The following is a 23,465-nucleotide window of genomic DNA, read 5'->3' as shown; positions in this document are numbered from 1 at the left end:
GATCAGAGTAAAGGATAAATATTTACCTTGCACACCTTGAGCAGATGTTGAGTGTGACCTTGGCCTGGGGCTCTGGGAGGTAGGAACTACGACCCTGACTGAACTTACTTCCTGACGGGGCCAGCCCTGTTACCCCCTCCATACGCAGGTCATCTAGGTCCTCTATGGAGAGAGAGGAGAGAGGGCGAGAGGAGAGAGAGGGAGAAAGGGGGAGGGAGAGAGGGAGACAGGGAAGAGAGAGAATGGGTGAAGTACAGGGAGATGGAGTGAGGAAGAGGGATGAGGAATAGAAGGAAAGAGAGAGAGGGGAAAGAGGGAGAGAAGGAGAGGGACAGTCATTTATCATAGTCACTGAGTCATCAACAGATGCATTGTATCTGTCTTAGCTGTCTCAGCCGTCCAGAACTGAGGAAGGATGAACCAACACACACACACACACTAAGAGACGATAGACTGACAAGACTATCTTGCATCAATTAGCCAATAAATAGATGGTGGTTGTAAGGAGAAGAGACAGAGAAGGCAGTCCTGAAGGAGAGATGATGAGAGAGAGACCACACATCCTGACCAGAGAGAAGGAGAGACGTTTCTCTGTGTGTTCTCTCCCTGTGTCCTCATAAGAACAGTCCTCGGTCTGCATGATGACTCTCTAAAGAGCTCCATATGAACTAGACATGCCAGTGTCATCCCCTCTCCTTCTCCCCAGTCTCTCTGTCTCTTTCCCCCCCCCCCCCCCCCCTCCCCTCTATCTCTGGTTTGTTTTAACATACTGCTGTTGGACAGGGAGACAGAATAAAGCTGAACTGAGTTCCACACGCGATAGTGTTCCCAGGTTCAGTGCTGTGTGTTCCCAAGTTCACCACTGGGCCCATGTTCAGCTTTAAACAGGCTTATATGATCAGGTATCAGATAATATAATTTTCAGCTTCAAGGCGAAGTATGTGACTCGCGTTTCGGTAACAGAGACAATAATACAATCATTGAGAACAGAAAGCATAACTTCGTCTGCGTTCCAAATGACAGCCTAGTCCCTTTATGGCTTTGTGGACCCTGGTCAAAAGTAGTGCACTATATAGAGAATAGGGTTCCATTTGGGATGCACCCTCAGTCTAATAAGCAGGGTCATGACTGAGTAGAAAAGAAGGGTAGTAAAATATAAATAACTTCATGTTTATTGTCACAAAACTAAAACCAGTAACGCTTTATTAAATATAGCAGGACATCAAAGAGGGATGTAAATTCGACAGCAAGTTCTTGGTTCTGAATAAATGTTTTGAGAGACGAAACACATTGCAACAATTATATAGCGTAAGTCTGAATTTGTATGTTGACGACATGAGTCATGGTCTGAGTTAGCTAACTGTTGGTAAAGATATATAATATAGCTTTTTAATAACAAGTTGATATCTTAAAGGTCCAATGCAGCTGTTTTTATCTCAATATCAAATCATTTCAGGGGAACAATGAAGTAAAATGGTTAAAAAAAATGTTTTAACAACAATTAATAATTGGCAAAAAGCTATTTCTCAAGCAAGAAAGTACTATTCCAACCTCAAAGTGTGGAATATATATATATAAAACACAGGAAATCACATTTTTGACAGCACTGGGCCTTTAAAATCAAATACAAACTTGCCCGTATCACTTGTGTTTATTAAGCATACAGGCAAGCGCAGTTTGAAGATATCCTAGAAGGATTCCCAGGCACCTGCAACAAAACACCTCAGACGTGCGAGTGCTTTCCCTTTTTTTAATAACAAGTTGATAGATACAGTACCTCAAGCCATTACTGTATGGACCATTTGACAGCATATAAAGGATGTTTTCTTTAACAACAATAGCCCATTTTGTTTTCATCAGTCATCAGGAATGTGAGAAATGTGACAACAAGAGATCAAATGCTGGACATAATTATTACCACTCACTAGTGTGTGTGTGTGTGTGTGTGTGTGTGTGTGTGTGTGTGTGTGTGTGTGTGTGACAGATATACACATTAGTCACATTGATACTCTCCCCGTCAATCTCATGTTACTGGCCTCCTGGTTGAGTCGAGACGATAGAAAACAGCGGCTTACACTTTGATAGAAGAGGAGGCGTGACTAATCACCTGGATTAGAGGAGAGACACTCATCCACTGAGAAATCTTCCTCTCCCCTCCATCCATCACACTGGCCCTGCGCCAGGCTATCTCTCACCTGTCTCTCCTCGTTACGCGTTTGTCTGTGTGTGTGTGTGTGTGTGTGTGTGTGTGTGTGTGTGTGTGTGTGTGTGTGTGTGTGTGTGTGTGTGTGTGTGTGTGTGTGTGTGTGTGTGTGTGTGTTTGCTTGCATGCCTCCCTTTGCTTCGTACGTGCATGTCTCCTCTCCGTAGGTGAAGAAATAATTTAAAGAGAGCGAGAGGAGACGAGAGAGGAGAGAAATACCATACCAGCTGCAAATGAAGAATTCCACTAGGAGTAAAATTCCACGAGAAGTACATTTTCAGAGAGGCACTGATGTGTGTCTAAAAGGAATACCAGCCCGGGTGTTACATGTAGTCAGATTGCCCGGGTGTTACATGTAGTCAGATTGCCCGGGTGTTACTTGTAGTCAGATTGCCCGGGTGTTACATGTAGTCAGATTTCCCGGGTGTTACATGTAGTCAGATTCCCCGGGTGTTACATGTAGTCAGATTGCCTGGGTGTTACATGTAGTCAGATTCTCCGGGTGTTACATGTAGTCAGATTGCCCGGGTGTTACATGTAGTCAGATTGCCCGGGTGTTATGTAGTCAGATTCCCCGGGTGTTACATGTGGTCAGATTGCCCGGGTGTTACATGTAGTCAGATTCTCCGGGTGTTACATGTAGTCAGATTGCCCGGGTGTTACATGTAGTCAGATTGCCCGGGTGTTACATGTAGTCAGATTACATAACACCCGGGCAGTCAGATTGCCCGGGTGTTACATGTAGTCAGATTGCCCGGGTGTTACATGTAGTCAGATTGCCCGGGTGTTACATGTAGTCAGATTGCCCGGGTGTTACATGTAGTCAGATTGCCCGGGTGTTACATGTAGTCAGATTGCCCGGGTGTTACATGTAGTCAGATTGCCCGGGTGTTACATGTGGTCAGATTGCCCGGGTGTTCAATGTAGTCAGATTATCCGGGTGTTACATGTAGTCAGATTGCCTGGGTGTTACATGTAGTCAGATTGCCCGGGTGTTACTTGTAGTCAGATTGCCCGGGTGTTACATGTGGTCAGATTGCCCGGGTGTTACATGTAGTCAGATTCTCCGGGTGTTACATGTAGTCAGATTGCCCGGGTGTTACATCTAGTCAGATTGCCCGGGTGTTACATGTAGTCAGATTGCCCGGGTGTTACATGTAGTCAGATCGCCCGGGTGTTAGGTAGTCAGATTGCCCGGGTGTTACATGTGGTCAGATTGCCCGGGTGTTACATGTAGTCAGATTGCCCGGGTGTTACATGTAGTCAGATTGCCCGGGTGTTACATGTAGTCAGATTGCCCGGGTGTTACATGTAGTCAGATTGCCTGGGTGTTACACGTAGTCAGATTGCCCAGGTTTTGATTTAGAATTGTCTGATTGGGTGTTAGATTTTTCCTTAATTTTTCTATCGTCTGATGAGATTAACAAACATTTGATAACATACACACCATGAAGATGAACGTTTATATCATGCTGACATTGAGCCATACTACGTCTTACCGTGCCAGACGAGGTGAGATTTCTCACCTGAAGCACTGAGAGACCTGTGGGCCTGGTCAAAAGTATTTCACTGTAAGGAAAATAGGGTTGCAGCTGGTACACACAGTCCCAAAACACAGGTCATCCAGGGACTGGGACTGGTGTGGATAACACAGGGTGACTGAATGCTTCTGTCATGCTTCTGAGAATGCCTGTAAGCATAGTCTCATTCATCATCACTGCTGGGAAATGAGAGTGGGTGGGCAAGAGGAGAGAGGTTACCGGCCGTGGGAACCATGGCTGTGTCCCAAATGGCACCCTATTCCCTATGCATTGTGTTACTTTTTACCAGGGTCCATAGGGTCTGGTCAAAAGTAACACACTGTGTTGGGAATAGGGGGTCCTTTGGAACACAAGCCATGGCTTAATATTGTGTCAACGCCCAGACCATCACCTGCTCCTCCACCTAATCCGTCTCCTGGTCGTTATCTACTCTGTAAGGTCCTGTCTAGAGACTGGTTTGGTTTGCGCGGTGGTAGACTACAAGTCCAAAAAGTCTAGGTGGGTCACAGCGGGAACCACTGCTGTAAAGTTACTGTGTTCAAACGTTGCCACGGTCACAGCACATTACCTTACGGGAAGCTTTTAATCTCCGAGTTCACCTCTCCCTTTGACCTTGTTCCTTGTAGGTGGAGATAAAGAAATGACAAAAACACGGAGAGGACAAAATCTCTGTCTAATCTTTCAGGCGAGTCGAATAAAGACATTACATGCAGCTTTAGATTTAGTTTGTGTTTTGTCTAAACAAGATGTTTCCGCTGTTGAGAACAAGCCGGGCATGACAACATGGCGCGCTTACAGGACGGCAAGTCTTTCCGCCCTACAAACAGTGTCAATGGGATTATACATTGGGATCTCTCACACACACACACACACACACACACACACACACACACACACACACACACACACAGTCAGTCAGTGGAATTATGCTGTCAACCCTGCTGTGTATGAATAACACTGGTCTGATGCTATCAGGTGTGGGCTCCTACAAAGAGACACAGGGGCCTCCAAGGGCCAAGTGAGAGAAACAGAGTGATCCCAGAAGTTACACTCACCCTTATTAGTGTGACTTACAGTACATTGGCATACAGTGTGTGTGTGTGTGTGTGTGTGTGTGTGTGTGTGTGTGTGTGTGTGTGTGTGTGTGTGTGTGTGTGTGTGTGTGTCCACAGTGCCATGGCTGATGTGTATTTTATGTGGGCATATAGCTGTTTGCTACTTACCGCTGTGCCAGTGAAGTGTTGGTGCCAGACATAGACTTAAATACTGGGGACTAAACTAAACTAAACTAGAGGATAAATCATATTTTTGTGTGTGTACATCTTTTTTTTGTTTGTTCCCCTTTTCTACAGGTCCCATTGAGAAAGAGAGTTTATTTATTCAGCCAGACACAACTGAGTTTATCTCCCTTGGGTTAGCAACACATCCTACCATAACCCCCGCACCAAACCCCCCACACAATAACACCGTCTAAGAGAAGTTTACATTACAGACCGGCACGTCAATATGTTTCACCATGCAACACTCACGTCACACGCAGTGGCGTCTGTCTAGACACAACAAAGTCAGCACTCAGCCCACCCGTTTGTCAGCGAGCGAGGCACATTTTCACTCCCTCAGAGTCAGAGCACAGCGGGGCAGCCGCACATGGTCCCTGGGTACGTCCAAAATATGACCCTATTCCCTACGTTCTCTAATGCTTCCTGGTCGAAGGAGGAGCACTATATAGGGAATAGGGTGGCATTTGGAAAGCAGACCCTGCATCAAACGTTGAGACATGACTGATAAATACGACTGGCAGAGGAGAGGAGACGGGTGGAAAGTATTTGAGCGATGCGATGTGAACAAAGAGGTCTGAGTAATGAGGAATTCCTTCTCTCAATCACTCACTACACCAAAGCAAAAAGCGGAGCTGGTGTGTGTGTCTGTTCCCCCATCAAGTTTCCATGTTATAATGTCATTTAGACGGAGACTGACTGACTCTCTCCTCTCTCTGTTCTAAATCAAGAACTGAAGTCATAATTAGTATATTCATCTCACAAATAACCTAACCTACACTTTCTGAGATGATGTGTTGACAGATGTATAGTGTGCAATCATCTAACTCTCTCCCCCACACACAGAGACAGAGATACAGAGAGAGACACAAACCCACTGGCACGCACACACCCTTTCTCACGCACACCAGATCCAAGACTACGAGTTTATTGATTCACATATGAGTGAACTAATTGACTAATTTCCAGTCCTTCATATGTCCTAGCTGTGCCTGTGATGCTGTGATGCTGTGGCTCTGTGTCTGGGAGGTCACAATGGGATGCATCCCAAATGGCACCCCATTACCTATATAGTGCACCCATAGGGTCCTGGTCAAAAGTAGTGCACTACGTAGGGAACAAAGTGCCATTTGGGATATAGCCTATAACAGCAGGCTCTAGTCTTGTGTCATTATAAAATAGACTGTGGCTCTCCTGTCTCTCCTATCCGCTGCGCTGTAATTAACAATATCTCTGTAATGATAGATATCACAGAGAGTGGTAGCAGACACACACACACACACACACACACACCACACAGAGAGAGAATGATTTGAATTGTGAAAGAGAGGGGGGGTTGAAAGAGAGAGGGGGAGAGAGTGAGGGAGAGAAAGAGAGACCCCACACTCTCCCTGCCCCTCACACAGTCAGCTCAAGCATTTGTGATTCATGAAGTATTAAACACAAAGCATTGACTCTGCGGTTAGATCTCCCAGAACGGGCCAGAGAGGCATTTGTTTAGCTTTGTAATAAAAGCAATATTCCAACTTACATTTCATAATTACAACTCAGCTTTCAATTGCCGTTTCTTTCCCAGTGCCTGTCATTCCCCTCAAAGTCTGTCTGTCAGATCCCAACCTCATGCAGTATCTCAGACAGACACACAGAGAGAGAGAGCGAGAGCGAGAGCGAGAGCGAGAGCGAGAGAGAGAGAGAGAGAGAGAGAGAGAGAGAGAGAGAGAGAGAGAGAGAGAAAGAGAGAGAGAGAGAGAGAGAGGGCTTTAGATATCAGAGAACACTGCCTTTACAAGAAAGAGAACAAACTAAAAGAATCAGATGGAGAGAGAGAGAATGCAAGATCAGAGCCTGTGAAAGTCTTGTCAGAACTCCACAACACTGTTCTGTCAACTCATTCAACTCAAGCTCTTAAACTGTAATCCTTCTCTCTGAGAGAAAGACTGGAGACAGGGAACAACAACCGTCTCCCAGGCTCAATACTGCCATCTAGAGTTCATATAAGTAACTGTTGATGCAATATGATAAGAATACAGTATTAAGACATCAATGTTAGAGACCTGGGCCAGTATCCATAAAGTGTCTCAGAATAGGAGTGCTGATGTAGGATCAGTCCCTCCCTGACCATGTATTCTTCTTCACTGTGATCTAAAAGGCTAAATTGATCAGCACGCCTACTCCTAGACGCTTTGGGCTCCCGAGAGGCGCAGCGGTCTAAGGCACTGCATCTTAGTGCTAGAGGCGTCACTACAGTCCCTGGGTCGATTCCAGGCTGTATCACATCAGGCCGTGATTGGGAGTCCCATAGGGCGGCGCACAATTGGCCCAGCGTCGTCCGGGTTTGACCGGGGTAGGCCGTCATTGTAAATAAGAATTTGTTCGTAACTGACTTGACTAGTTAAATAAAGGTTCCATTTAAAATGTTAAAAAATATATTTGTGACACTAGCCCCGGCCCAGTCACTAAAGGAGAACAACAGAGAAGGTTTCTGGGCAGATATGGTGATCTACAGCCCAGAGATAACAATGTCTGGGTGGGGTTACCAGATTTTGTGGGTTACATTGTCAAGTAATGAGGTAGTTGGAGTTGAAATCCCCCCCCCCCCCCCCCCCCCCCCCGCCATAGTCCTCATTCATACACACCTGAAGAGGTGATGGGGAGTTGGCAACCTGTTGGTGATAAACACATAGATACGAAAGACAACACAAACACTCTGATTACGCAGTAATGACCTCATAAAGTCTGTAACTCACTGTTTGTCAGATGCATCTTCATTTAGACGCTAACAGGGGCCACCCTTTCTCCTATAAAAACACCTGAGAATGACATGGTGGATTTTTATCACGAGAAGAACAAAGAATACACAATGCACAATGTTGCTGGCAAAGATACTGTAAGATGAACAAAGGCATTTTCATAGATAAAAAACAGATGTATTTATTGTCTATGGGTCTTTTCAGGTATTTAGTCAAGAACACTCTTCAGACAGATCATTCTAGGCACAAGCATAAAGGTCCTTTATCCTAAAACTTCTCTATTTAAATAAACTATCGGTGTTTAGCCATAATATTACAGTATATGTCCATTCATATAATCTGTCATTCCAAGACCAACCCCTTCTATCCGTAAACTCTGAGACCAGTGAGTGTCCGATTTTATCCCAACAGATAACATTGTAACACTGAACTTGCCCATCAGTGTTGTAGTTGCCTCCAGTAATACCACTGCAATTCACCCTTCAACCAACCCATCCATCTGCACATGTATTATTTTACAGGGCCTCATAATGGCAACACTTCTTTTCTAACTGGGGACTCTTTCTCCCATCAAACTATATAGTATCAGAGGCTTTAGTCAGAGAAGCTGTCACCCTGCCAGCCGTTTCCACCCCCTGTACATGACTTGATCTTATGTGATTTAGTACCTCTGTAATTCACACTACTAACATGCCCTTCTCTTCTCCTCGTGTGTCTTTTAACAAACAACGCTCCCTGATGATACGGCTCAGTTGTTTGTTTGCGCTGTTGCCGGGGCAACTGTTGTGTCTCTGGTTGTCAGGGCAAGGAAGGAGAGGAGGAGAGGGGGAGGACTGGCGTCAGGAAGTTCAGAGCAGGGTGAGGTGTCTGCCAGCCCTGGCACTCTCTTTCTTTCCCCCTCTCCCGCTCTAGCTCTCATTCTCTCCCGCGCGCTCTCTCTCTCTCTATTCTAAATACAGAATAGAACAAAGAGATATACTGATATTGGGGCTGGGCTCTGAAGCTCTGCAATTGGACCAGATTTTCTCTCTCACGCGCACACACACACACACACACACACACGTATTCTTTGTTTTCTTTATTATTTTGCTTAGGTCAGGGTGTGACATGGGTGATGTATGTGTTTTTGTACTGTCTAGAGGTTTTGTATGTTTATGGGGGTGTATACTATCTAGGTGTTTATGTATGTCTATGGTTGCCTAGATTCTCAATTAGAGGCAGCTGTTTATCGTTGTCTCTGATTGGAAACCATATTTAGGCAGCCATCTTCTTTGGGTATTTTGTGGGTTATTGTCTGTGTTAGTTGCCTGTGTCAGCACTATATTAAGCGTCACCTTCGTTTTGTTGTTTTTGTAGTTTGTTTATGTGCTTCTTCTTCGTCGTTAAAGGAACATGTATTCATATCACGCTGCTTGGTCCTTTTGCTTGGTCTGTCACGTTCGGTGAATGGAGGAGACCAAGGCGCAGCGTGATATGAATACATGTTCCTTTAATGACGACGAAGAAACACACCAACAAACTACAAAAACAACAAAACAAACATAAGAGGATAAAAAACAAAAATGTTTTATTTTTTATTTTACCTTTATTTAACCAGGCAAGTCAGTTAAGAACAAATTCTTATTTTCAATGACGGCCTGGGAACAGTGGGTTAACTGCCTGTTCAGGGGCAGAACGACAGATTTGTACCTTGTCAGCTCGGGGGTTTGAACTCGCAAAGCAAAAGAATAACAATACAAACTGAATGACTAAAAAGGTGTGTTTTAAGTTCTCTTTGAAATATGTCCACAGTTTCTGCCCCCTCAGGTTCTCTAGAAGGCTATTCCAGGGGCATAGTAACTAAAGCCTGTCTCTCCATGCCTCTTGGTCCTTGACTTTGGGATAGTTAAAAGGCCAGTGCCAGAAGACCTGAGGGACCTACTGGGTACATAACTTAAAAGCATGTCTGACATGTATTGGGGAGCACAATCGTGGATTGATTTAAAAACCAATAGAAGAATCTTAAAATGTATTCTAAAACTCACAGGCAGCCAGTGCAGAGACATTAAAACCGGTGTAATATGTGCTCTCCTTCTGGTCTTGGTCAGTACCCGTGCTGCAGAATTCTGTATGTTTTGCAGTTGACCAATGGCTTTCTTGGGTAGACCAGACAGGAGAGCATTACAGTAATCAAGCCTACTTATAATAAAAGCATGGATGAGTCTCTCTGTATCAGCCTGAGAGAGAAATGGCCACACCTTGGTAATGTTCATCAGCTGGTAAAAATATATATTGGTCACATTCCTAATGTGTGATTCGAAATGGAGTTCAGATTCTAAAATAAAACCTAGGTTTTTTACCTGGTGTTTTATCTTTATTGCCGTGAATTAAAATGTGCGGACAGATTCTCTCTCTGTGCTTTGGCTCCAACAATAAGTACCTTGGTCTTGTCTTGATTTAGCTGGAGGAAGTTGTGATCCAACCAAGTATTTAAATCACTAATAAAGTACAATAATGTATCTATGGAGCTAAAATCCTCAGAAATGTAAAGTTGTGTATCGTCTATGAAGCAGTGAAAATCAATGCTATGCTTTCTGATAACGCTGCCAAGGGGTAACATACAGTATATAAACTGAACAGTACCGGACCCAAAATCGAACCCTTGTGGAATGCCACATGTGATATGTATTCTCTATGAGTTATGTTCACCCAGGGTGACAAAAAAAACTATTGACCAGTTAAATTATGCAATTTCAATCTCCTGCTGTCCTCCTGAATCCCCTAGAGAGTAAAGCCTGTGTCACATTACTTTCCAGTGGTTCATAAAGCCTGTGTCACTTTACTTTCCAGTGGTTCATAAAGCCTGTGTCACATTACTTTCCAGTGTTTCATAAAGCCTGTGTCACATTACTTTCCAGTGGTTCATTAAGCCTGTGTCACATTACTTTCCAGTGGTTCATTAAGCCTGTGTCACATTACTTTCCAGTGGTTCATTAAGCCTGTGTCACATTACTTTCCAGTGGTTCATAAAGCCTGTGTCACATTACTTTCCAGTGGTTCATTAAGCCTGTGTCACATTACTTTCCAGTGTGGATTGTGCTGCAGTTTAACACTAGGCATAAGGACATATACTTGAATGTGATGTCATAGAAATGAATGTGATGAACTAGCCTCTGAGTCCCCAGTATTTGTCACTGTCTATAACAGTCTATAACACACTTACCTCTAATGGTGGAAAACACAGACAGACAGACAAGACAGACACAGAGACAGTTTGGTTGACTATTTGGCTTTTACAAATAACCATTCAAATAATCAAATAAAAGTACTTGTTTTGGGCTGTGTATTTGAAAATACTCAAATGCACAGAAAAAAGTATTTGAATAAAAAATACACAAAACCACATGCATTTGAACCTAGGTCTGATATACACATGCACACACTACTGGCATACTACCCTCCCCCGCAGGGCCACCCACCGCCGCAATAAAAAGGTTGTATAAAATACTATATTCTCCCTGGAGGTCGTTGCCATAGAATTAGGAATTAGAATACTACAACTGACATGAACATTCTTATGACGAGATAAAGGTCAGCCATTTTGGTCAGAGAGTTGGTTTGCCCCTGCTGTGATAAGATATGTGTGGGTGTGTGTGTGTGTGTGTGTGTGTGTGTGTGTGTGTGTGTGTGTGTGTGTGTGTGTGTGTGTGTGTGTGTGTGTGTGTGTGTGTGTGTGTGTGTGTGTGTGTGTGTGTGTGTGTGTGTATGTGTGTGTGTGTGTGTGTGTGTGTGTGTGTATGTACACCTGGAGTGGGCTTGTCACAGAATATGATAATTCCTGGGAAGGGCTGTGGCAGTCATGACATTTCGGCAGCCAGTGATTGTCAAGCAAATCACTGTCAGTCTCATTGTAATTGACCGTAAATGAACATAAACACATTGATGCAGACCTTTGGAACATCTACATTTTAAAAGTCTAATAAATCCATTTAATACAGTCTACACCATCACAATAAATCCATGTTTTATTTTAGACCGGTCTAAAGAAACATGATATGAAGAAATAAAGTATATTTCAGAAGAACAGAATATTATACTCTGAGTTGTCCTTATGTTAGGTCCTGATGTGGCTATGCCGTATGGCTGTGTGCTACACTAGTTCATTTAGCAGACAAGATTTGCTTACAATTCCGTTGCATTATTTTATATTATTTTATAACATGAAGAATACAATTGAACATAGCTGAATAAAATAGGAAATATATTATCTACAAACAATTTGAGGGAGAGAGCAAACACGTCTATTCTCTGTTGAGCGGTTAGCAAAGAAACAGGTCCTCCTATATGCTTCATTTAGAGTTATTTATAGAACTTTAGTTGTGATACAAATATTGGGCTATAATGTTTAGAATTTTAATACATTCTAAGGCTGCATGAGGCGACTACAATTATAATTTGAAAAAAGTTGCATGAAAGGCATGAACTATGCATTGTTTTTAGCGCAGGCTGTACACACTTCATCATCAGTCTTCATCAATTTGACAAGCGCTTGATAATGCCTCGAATTTCCCTGCGGCATCCCCTTTGTGTGGTCATAATGCTTCCTGAACAAATCCGTGCCATTTGCGGACAGTGTCTGTTGTGCCCTTGGGCTGAATATAATCATTATAATTCCCTTCTCCCATCTGCATGCTCCAAAGCACCTCTCACTCAAATGGCTCTCCGTCACATGATCGGGTCTTTCTCACAGGCTACAAGTGAAGACAGACACTTTGAGGACACAACTGTGTGCGTCCTCATCCAATTCCGAGGCGTATATTCAAGATATTGTAAGAACTGTCCACATTTACTTTTCATCAGCCAACAAGATGAGTAGGCCTAACGAACAGCAAAAGTCTATGTCAATCTACTATCCCCCATAGTACAAGTTGACCTATTCTATTCTGTGCGAGAAATAAATATTCCAAACACAGTCTGGGAAGGTTGTGGGATGGGATAGATCTCAAATGAACACAACCACTAGCATCACAAATGTGGCTCACATAACAGATCAGAACTTTTAGCTTGAAATATTGATAAACTATTGGCCTATTTCTTCACGTTATAAGCAGAGGAAATGGGCACATGGCAGTAGGCTATAAGCAGGAATGTTCCATTAGCTGGAAAACACCATTCTCAAAAGTGAACACAAATGCAATTATGCATGTCATGTTTCTATTATAATGATGCATTGTTATGGTGACAATGATCTTCCCCAAATGTGAAACGTATGTGCTGTGTATGTATGCCAGTTATGCTGTGTGCTTCATTTTAAGAAGTTATTTGGCCACTTTAGTTGGGATACAAACTCTATCAAAACATACAGGGCTGTGAAAAAGTATTTGCCCCCTTCCTGATTTCTTTTTTTTGTCACATTTGTCACATTTAAATGTTTCAGATCATCAAGCAAATGTAAATATTACACAAAGATAACCCAAGTAAACACAAAATGCAGTTTTTAAGTGATCATTTTATTTATGAAGGGAAAAAAGCTATCCGAACCTTCATGGCCTATATGACAAAGTACAGTGCCTTGCGAAAGTATTCGGCCCCCTTGAACTTTGCGACCTTTTGCCACATTTCAGGCTTCAAACATAAAGATATAAAACTGTATTTTTTTGTGAAGAATCAACAACAAGTGGGACACAATCATGAAGTGGAACAACATTTATTGGATATTTTTAACAAATCAAAAACTGAAAAATTGGGCGTGCAAAATTATTCAGCCCCCTTAAGTTAATACTTTGTAGCGCCACCTTTTGCTGCGATTACAGCTGTAAGTCGCTTGGGGTATGTCTCTATCAGTTTTGCACATCGAGAGACTGAAATTTTTTCCCATTCCTCCTTGCAAAACAGCTCGAGCTCAGTGAGGTTGGATGGAGAGCATTTGTGAACAGCAGTTTTCAGTTCTTTCCACAGATTCTCGATTGGATTCAGGTCTGGACTTTGACTTGGCCATTCTAACACCTGGATATGTTTATTTTTGAACCATTCCATTGTAGATTTTGCTTTATGTTTTGGATCATTGTCTTATTGGAAGACAAATCTCCGTCCCAGTCTCAGGTCTTTTGCAGACTCCATCAGGTTTTCTTCCAGAATGGTCCTGTATTTGGCTCCATCCATCTTCCCATCAATTTTAACATTCTTCGCTGTCCCTGCTGAAGAAAAGCAGGCCCAAACCATGATGCTGCCATCACCATGTTTGACAGTGGGGATGGTGTGTTCAGGGTGATGAGCTGTGTTGCTTTTACGCCAAACATAACGTTTTGCATTGTTGCCAAAAAGTTCAATTTTGGTTTCATCTGACCAGAGCACCTTCTTCCACATGTTTGGTGTGTCTCCCAGGTGTCTTGTGGCAAACTTTAAACCACACTTTTTATGGATATCTTTAAGAAATGGCTTTCTTCTTGCCACTCTTCCATAAAGGCCAGATTTGTGCAATATACGACTGATTGTTGTCCTATGGACAGAGTCTCCCACCTCAGCTGTAGATCTCTGCAGTTCATCCAGAGTGATCATGGGCCTCTTGGCTGAATCTCTGATCAGTCTTCTCCTTGTATGAGCTGAAAGTTTAGAGGGACGGCCAGGTCTTGGTAGATTTGCAGTGGTCTGATACTCCTTCCATTTCAATATTATCGCTTGCACAGTGCTCCTTGGGATGTTTAAAGCTTGGGAAATCTTTTTGTATCCAAATCCGGCTTTAAACTTCTTCACAACAGTATCTCAGACCTGCCTGGTGTGTTCCTTGTTCTTCATGATGCTCTCTGCGCTTTTAACGGACCTCTGAGACTATCACAGTGCAGGTGCATTTATACTGAGACTTGATTACACACAGGTGGATTGTATTTATCATCATTAGTCATTTAGGTCAACATTGGATCATTCAGAGATCCTCACTGAACTTCTGGAGAGAGTTTGCTGCACTAAAAGTAAAGGGGCTGAATAATTTTGCACGCCCAATTTTTCAGTTTTTGATTTGTTAAAAAAGTTTGAAATATCCAATAAATGTCGTTCCACTTCATGATTGTGTCCCAATTGTTGTTGATTCTTCACAAAAAAATACAGTTTTATATCTTTATGTTTGAAGCCTGAAATGTGGCAAAAGGTCGGAAAGTTCAAGGGGGCCGAATACTTTCGCAAGGCACTGTAATTGCTCCCCCTTGTTAAATCATGAATTTACTGTGGTTAATCACATTTTTTGGAAAGCTGAATTCAATTTCACAAGCCACACCCAGGCCTGATTACTGCCAGACCTGATGAATCAAGAAATCACTTAAATAGAACCTGTCTGACAACGTGAAGTAGGCCAAAATATCTCAAAAAGCAAGACATCATGCTGCGATCCAAAGAAATTCAGGAACAGTTGAGAAACAAAGTAATTGACACCTATCAGTCTGGAAAGGGTTACAAAGCCATTTCTAAAGCTTTGGGACTCCGGCAAACCACGGTTAGAGCCATTATCCACAAATGGAGAAAATTTGGAACAGTGGTGAACCTTCCCATGAGTGGCCGGCCTACCAAAATTACCCCAAGAGCGCAGCGACGACTCATCCAAGAGGTCACAAAAGAACCCACAACAACATCTAAAGAACTGCAGGCCTCAGTTAAGGTCAGTGTTCATGACTCAACCATAAGAAAGAGACTGGGGGGAAATGGTTTCAATGGCAGAGTTCCAAGGTGAAAACCACTGCTGACCAAAAAGAACATAAAGGCTTGTCTCACTTTTGACAAAAAAAAAACATCTTGAACTTTTTGGAAGGTGTGCATCCCGTTACATCTGGCGTAAAAGAACATCATACCAATAGTCAAATATGGTGGTGGTAGTGTGATGGTCTGGGGCTCCTTTGCTGCTTCAGGACCTGGGCGACTTGCTGTGATTGATGGAGCCATGAATTCTGCTCTCTACCAAAAAATCCTGAAGCAGAATGTCCGGCCATCAGTTCGTGACCTCAAGCTGAAGCGCACTTGGGTTCTGCAGCAGGACAATGATCCAAAACACACCAGCAAGTCCACCTCTGAATGGCTTAAAAAAACAAAATTAAGGTTTGGAGTGGCCTAGTCAAAGTCCGTACTTGAATCGGATTGAGATGCTGTGGCATGACCTTAAAAAGGTGGTTCATGCTCGAAAACCCTCCGATGTGGCTGAATTAAAACAATTCTGCAAAGAAGAGTGGGCCAAAATTCCCCCACAGCAATGTGAAAGACTCATTGCCAGTTATCGCAAATGCTTGATTGCAGTTGTTGCTGCTGAGGGTGGCACAACCAGTTATTAGGTTTAGGGGGCAATTACTTTGTCACATAGGGCCATGAAGGTTCAGATAGCTTTTTTCCCTAAATAAATAAAATCATCACTTAAAGACTGCATGTTGTGTTTACTTGGGTTATCTTTGTGTAATATTTACATTTGTTGATGATCTGAAACATTTAAATGTGACAAATGTGCCAAAAAACAAGAAATCAGGAAGGGGGCAAATACTTTTTCACGGCACTGTATATGCCTATGGGCTAGGCTATATGAGGTGTGTGACTATGATTTGCCTTACTGCATTCAAGCTGGTCATCATTCACAAGTGATAGGCTAATATTGTCACCCATCAGACTATTCTTGATTTAATCTCGTATTTACATATCCTGAATAATATATGTGTGAAATTTGTTTTGATTCAGAATGAACCATTATCATGTACCCGTATGGGGAAAATGCATGTCATCTATGCACTTAAATAGCGAATGGAGGACGTTTTCCTATGGTTCATTTTCATGCCAGCTAGGTAGGCTATACTCCTGTTGTAAATATAAGCAATGTGCTCAATATTATTAATGTTGCAAAATAAATATAGTAGGCCTAGACTATAAAAAGCTGATGGGAACCTCCTCTTTTTAATAGAGGCCATTACTCTGTTTTCTCACGCAATTACATAACTTATAGAAATATTGCGCAACATGAGCTCATAGACTCTCATGAAGTGTTTGATAAGATTTTTTATTACATTTGCATTGATGTCAGATATATTGGAGGGACAGTAGAGTGCTGAGTACCAGGCAGTTAGCAAGTTGACCATCAGCAGGATCAGAGCTTGGAGAAGCCTAATTAACGTGACTAAGCGATCACGTGGAATTTGACTGCCAGCATGACTCTGGTGTGGCTGGTGTGGCAGTAATACGTTTACCGTAAAAGCCCTATTCCTGGCTTGACTTAGTATCACAGTTGTGTGAGCAACTGGAGTCATAGAATAACAAAGACACTCCTGGCTAGGCATGCAGTACCCCATGCCAGCTCTCAGTGCTTTGTTACAATATGGTGGTTTGGTTTGGTCAAAACAAGAACAGTGACAACACATGTCTACAGAAAGTGGCAGAGTCATCATTGCACCTGGTTAGTTTGGCATGCTGTGTGTGTGTTAAGTTGGTAACCCTCTGCTACACACAGATGGTGGAGTCTGGCAGAAGCTCAACGAGTGGGAGAGAGAGACACCAGTGGCCCAGTCTGAACCATAGAGAACAACAATAAACACCAGGGTCATGTTCAGTACGTACAAAGCGGACAAAAACAGAGGAAAACGGGGAGGTACCATCTGCAGTCCAATAAGAAATGCTTTTTTACTCTTCGTTGCGCAACGCTTTGCTACGGTATGCCCTAGTGAATACACCCCATGGTTCACAGGAGAATTCAGTGCCAGTCACTGGCTCCCATCTGTGGCCACTAGAGGTCTGTGTAACCTCATATACACAGTGACTCAAACATACACTTTTCTAGTTTGTTCACTCACAGATTGTTGTAACAATGAATGATCTACAAACTACATTCCTGGATCGATACAACTTTGTGTGCATCTCAAATGGCACCCTATTCCCTATATAGTGCACAACCTTTGACCAGGAACCTATAAGGAAAAGGGTGTCTTTTGGGATGCAACCTTCGAATACAGGCCGTGGCTGTGAATACAGAGTTTTCACCGCATCCTTCCAGAAATCTCTTTCTCGAACCTAAGGATCCGAATCACATTCTGCGCTTGCGTTATTTTTTGCACACTGCGTAGCTACTGCTCACACACCTGCTCCCTTCATGTTTTTCTCTCTACTCACCCTCTTCTCAACCATGATGACGTAGCCCGTCTCTGCCTGTGTAGGGACAGCTAAAATAAAAACCGCGCAGCGATTTTAAATGAACATTCCAAAAAACAACCCCTGTCTGTTATAACGAATATTGCACTTGCATAAGCAGGACGCAGTCCCTACACATCCAGGTTTTGTGTGATGATGTAGGCTAATCTGTATAGTTGCTGCCATGTCGTAGCCACTAGCCAGTGTTCCTGAAAAAAGAACACTAATACTCTGACTGCCTGTCTGCCTCCTGCTTAGCCGATGCTTGCAACGATGATGAAACAATAACATTAATTGGCTAATTAGACTGCATGTCTGTGTCTTGCTTGTGTTTGAAATGCTGCCTAGATAGCAGCACGTAACACTCCAAAAACTGTCTGCGTTTTAACCTCATGCAGGCCCGACGAACCGCTATTACCGCTTCTCAATGATCATGCAACTGCAGCACAAGAAGCATACCCAGCTGTTCCACCTCTGGGCAGCCGAGCTGTATACAGCGGTGCGCTGTCCTTACATCTTTGTCAACTACCGCTTTAGACAGCGTACTATTTGTAATTGATCATCTTCATATCATAGTGAAAGTAGATGTAAAAAGAACGAGTCAATGTTTGCAATGATGATGAGAAAATAATATTAAACCGCTATTTTGACTGTAGTGTCTGTCTTGCTTGTGTTTGATATGCTGGCCTAAATAGCTGCATGTAACTCAGCAGCTAAGAAGAACATGAAATCGCAAGACAGCCTTTGCAATACTGTTACAACAGGCGACAACGTTTGTACCAACATGCCGATCATGTTGTTTGTGCACAACATCAACATGACAGCTGCATGTAGCCGAACGCCCCTCCTGAAAAAATAACATTCAATCGCGCTTGAGGCAAGGAATGCACAGTTCGAACATGTCGACTATGTCTTTAGCTTCGACTGTAAAACAAAAAAAAAAATACGGCTTTAGTGTGTGACATCAAGTTTCCCTCCGAGGGTCAAGAAATGGGCAGCAGCAGCGGAGCACTGAGCAGAAGCTACGTAAGGCAGCAGAGTGGGCAGCAGAGTGGGCAGCAGCTACATAAAAGTAAATTCTGCACATGCAGAGAAATCTCTATCATTAGCCACAGCAAGTCAGGTTCCAGAAAATCTGGAACCGCAGCCACTCTGTTGAATATTATCTCCATCACAACTTCCTGAGTCCTAATCAAAACAGTGTGGCTTATCTGAAGTCAAGTTCAGATCGCATGATGTCCACTATAATTGCAATCCCCTGTTTTTGTCAGCTTAATTAAGACAATAGGACAGTCATATTGTCACCAACCACTGGGCATCTCTCTTCTCTCCTTACCATCTCTGTATTTCTGTAGTCTGGAAGGCCATTAAGTAAGACTGATAGACCTCTCTCCCTCTCTCTCTACCAGGACCAGCCCAGTCTCAATGGGCTGTACCAGGCAAAACCCTTCACTATATTAGGCCAAGCCTTCACACAGAATCACAAATGACCTCATTGCATCATCCCCTCTGAATATCTGCTATCTGTGGACTAGACTGTCAGCTATAGCTGTTAAGAGTCAGACACACAGCTATCAGAATTATGATCAATCAGAGATAAGACAAAGCAGGGTCATTTCATATAATCAACTCACAAAATGCCCCTTTGATTAAATGTGGTTTATATAGTGTGAAACGACCAACAGAGTCCTCTCCTTCTCGAACAGGGAAAACATTAAACACATATGAATAATTAGTCTACTTCAGCTCATCCAGACACCACTTTACAAATGAGCACTCTGGATGTGCTGTGCTCTGCAGATGACACAGCCTTCTGAAGTGGGGGAGGACATTGATTATCTGTCACTAACTACAGAAGAGACTAAGGGGAGAGAGAATAAGAGGGGGAAAGGGGATAGAGATGGTCAACTACTGTGTAATTGGACTCCTGCTTCCCCATCTGGGGAGAGGGAGTGGCCATGCAAGACACTCAGACCGGAATGAGCAGAAAGGATGTGGTCTGTTCTGTTCAGTACAACAAGTCGGTCTACCTGCGTTACAGAAAGTCATGCTACGCTAAAGCATTACTTTGGCTGATCTGTATTTGAACATATACTGCAGAGCAATAGGTGTTGGAAAAGACAGAAAGAAATAGAAAACAGCAGGTAATCTGTGGGATTTAAAGTAGCATTTTGTAAGGCTATGAGTCAGCTATTTCCCTCTGTGGGTGTGTGTTTCTCCCTTAGCATGAATGGTGTATCAAAAGAATGAGGCCTTTCATTACAACAGAGCCAGAGCCCAGGGATAATCCCCTTTGTACTTTATTCTACCTACCTACCTATCGCTGGAGGTAAGGATTATAATGCAGGAGAGAGCAGGAGAGAGAGAGAGCGGGAGAAAGAGAGAGCGGGAGGGAGAGAGAGAGCTTTGATAACAGAGAACACTACCTTTACAAGAAAGAAAACAAATTGAATTTGACATGAGACAAGATACCTCAGTGTCTGGTCAGACAAGGTGACAGGAGCAGAAAGAACAGACACCCCCCTCACTGTGTAATCCAGGAAAAGCACCTCAAGTCACACAAGAAACTTCTGGGAATCAAAAAACACCCTCAAACAAAAAATATAAAGGAATATAGTGTTTGTTTGTTCACTCATTCATTGCCGTTATGAATTACAGCCTAAATTGTTATGAATGGTTGAATCACACATTTCTTGACCAACACACACACATACGCACACTGGTGCTCAGTGTGTGGGAGAGGGCATGATAACAGGCAGCTAAATAAATCTCAACCCCACAGTGTACTTCACATCAACGGAGTTGAGCTGCGACATCGCAAAGTTTATCAAAAACTATGGATTTGGCACGCAATTACTGAGAATAGCAATTACACAGAAAAAAGCACAGTACATTGTGGAGTTGAGTTTTACTTGGCCAGATAACAGGAGGCTGTAAGCACTGTGAAGAACACAGCAAGACACTTCTAAACCATTCTGTACTACCATGGAGTAGCTATGTAACGGATGTGAAACGGCTAGCTAGTTAGCGGTGGTGCGCGCTAAATAGCGTTTCAATCGGTGACGTCACTCGCTCTGAGACCTTGAAGTAGTGGTTCCCCTTGCTCTGCAAGGGCAGCGGCTTTTGTGGAGCGATGGGTATCGATGCTTCGTGGGTGACTGTTGTTGATGTGTGCAGAGGGTCCCTGGTTCGAGCCCGGGTATGGGCGAGGGGACGGACTAAAGTTATACTGTTACAGCTACACTACAGCATGGGAATGTGTGTGGTTGTGTGTGTGCGTGTATAATTACTTTTGTTTCATCTAGTTTGGCTGTGGATTATCATGTATCTGTTATTCATGGTTATCCTACATTTACTGTACACAATTTGTCTTGCCTCTTAGATTATAGAGAGAGACCATTTGCGATCATCTGTTGTCTAGAACCTGACTGTCATGTAAGTGTTTCTTATTCACAAAGGAAGGAAATTCCGTTCAGTGTTTATGAATGTGTTTTCCATATTCAGCATATCTGGAGGTGGTTGTTGTTGTGGAACTTGGTAGTCTAGTTCAGCCGTAATGAAGACGCGAGCAACATCTTAAAGTCAGAACTCAATGACCCTCCATGAAAATAGAGTCATTATCTTCACTGGCATATTTGAAATGTGAATCAGTATTCAGTCTGGTTTTGTTTAGTAGTTGTTAGTGGGAAAATGGGGCTTGAAGAGCAGAAGATGTGAACCCATCGACCCCTGTACGTGAATGCCTGTGTGTGTGTGTGTGTGTGTGTGTGTGTGTGTGTGTGTGTGTGTGTGTGTGTGTGTGTGTGTGTGTGTGTGTGAATTTGTGAATGTGTAAGCACATTTTTCTGATCTTACCCAACAGTTCCATGGCATCATCCTCATCCTCTATTTCCTCCTCGGTGAGTGAGGGGGCGGAGCTATGGGCGGAGTCAAAGGAATCCTGGGACAACATGGCCGCCAGGAGCTTCTTGTGGTGCTGCTGCTGCTGCTTCAACCCTTTACTCTTCCCCTCCATCTTCACACTGGAGAAAGAGGAAGGGGAGGGGTTACAACAGGAAGAGGAGAGGTTAGAATGGGAAGGGGCGGGGTTTGCAACCTGCCCCTGACTGAGTCTGTAATACCAACATGTTTCAAGCAGACCACCATAGTCCCTGTGCTCAAGAACACTAAGGTAACCTGCCTAAATGACTACTGACCCGTAGCACTCTAATTTGTAGTCAGGAATTGCTCTGAAAGGCTGGTCATGGCTCACATCAACACTATTATCCCAGAAACTGTAGACCCACTCCAATTTGCATACTGCCCCAACAGATCCACAGATGATGCAATCTCTATTGCACTCCACTCTGCCCTTTCCCACCTGGACAAAAGGAACACCTATGTGAGAATGCTATTTATTGACTACAGCATGGCGTTCAACACCATAGTGCCCTCAAAGCTCATCACTAAGCTAAGAATCATGGGACTAAACACCTCCCTCTGCAACTGGATCCTGGACTTCCTGATGGGCCGCCCTCAGTTGGTAAGGGTAGATAACATCTGCCACACTGATCCTCAACACTGTGGCCCCTCGGGTGTATGCTCAGTCCTCTCCTGTACTCCCGGTTCACCCATGACTGCATGGCCAGGCACGACTCTAACACCATCATTAAGTTTGCAGACGACACAACAGTGGTAGGCCTGATCACCGACAACGACGAGAAAGCCTATAGAAAGGAGGTCAGAGTCCTGGCCGTGTGGTGCCAGGACAACAACCTCTCCCTCAATGTGATCAAGACAAAGGAGATGATTGTGGATTACAGGAAAAGGAGGACCGAGCACACCCCCATTCACCTCGATGTGGCTGTAGTGGAGGAGGTTGAGAGCTTCAAGTTCCTTGGTGTCCACATCAGCAACAAACTATCATGGTTCAAACCCACCAAGACAGTCGTGAAGAGGGCACGACAAAGCCTATTCCCCCTCAGGAGACTGAAATGATTTGGCATGGGTCCTCAGATCCTCAGAAAGTTCTACAGATGCACTAACAAGAGCATACTGTTTGCATAACTATCTGGTACGGCAACTGCTCTGCCTCCGATCGCAAGGCACTACAAAGGGTAGTGCGTACGGTCCAGTACTTCACTGGGGCCAAGCTTCCTGCCATCCAGGACCTCTATACCAGTGTCAGAGGAAGGCCCTAAAAAATTCAAAGACTCCAGCCACCCTAGTGATAGACTGTTCTCTCTGCTACCGCATGGCAAGCGGTACCGGAGCGCCAAGTCTAGGTCCAAAAGGCTTCTTAACAGCTTCTACCCCCAAGTCATAAGACTCCCAAACAGCTAATCAAATGGCTACCCAGACTAATTGCATTGTCCCCCAACCCCCTCTTTTACGCTGCTGCTACTCTGTTATTATCTATGCATTGTCACATTAACTCTACCTACATGTACTGTAGATATTACCTCAATTACCTCAACTAACCTGTACCCCCACACACTGAATCTGTACCAGTACCCCCTGTATATAGCCTCACTACTGTTATTTTACTGCTGCTCTTTAATTATTAGTTGTTTTTATTTCAACACTTATTTTT

General features: G+C 43.5%; 1 protein-coding gene across 5 annotated transcripts in view; it reads right to left on the bottom strand.

Annotated features, from left to right (window-relative positions):
• LOC110489839 (uncharacterized protein C8orf34 homolog) overlaps positions 1–23,465 on the bottom strand; it is a 169,770-nt gene that overhangs the window by 52,860 nt on the left and 93,445 nt on the right. For all 5 annotated transcript variants that reach the window (XR_005036066.1, XR_005036067.1, XM_036944102.1 and 2 more), the window contains exons 7-8: positions 21,749–21,915; positions 27–162 (exon numbers count right to left, since the gene is read on the bottom strand). Coding sequence is in view for 3 of the 5 variants with exons in the window: in XM_036944102.1 (XP_036799997.1) it covers positions 27–162; positions 21,749–21,915 (303 nt within the window). In the remaining 2 variants the exon portion in view is untranslated. The remainder of the gene's footprint in view (positions 1–26; positions 163–21,748; positions 21,916–23,465) is intronic.

This window comes from Oncorhynchus mykiss, chromosome 15 (assembly GCF_013265735.2).
Source record: "Oncorhynchus mykiss isolate Arlee chromosome 15, USDA_OmykA_1.1, whole genome shotgun sequence".
NCBI classification, from domain to species: Eukaryota; Metazoa; Chordata; class Actinopteri; order Salmoniformes; family Salmonidae; genus Oncorhynchus; species Oncorhynchus mykiss.
Note: the sequence above shows the minus strand (reverse complement) of the source record. Positions and strands in the feature narration are given on the sequence as shown.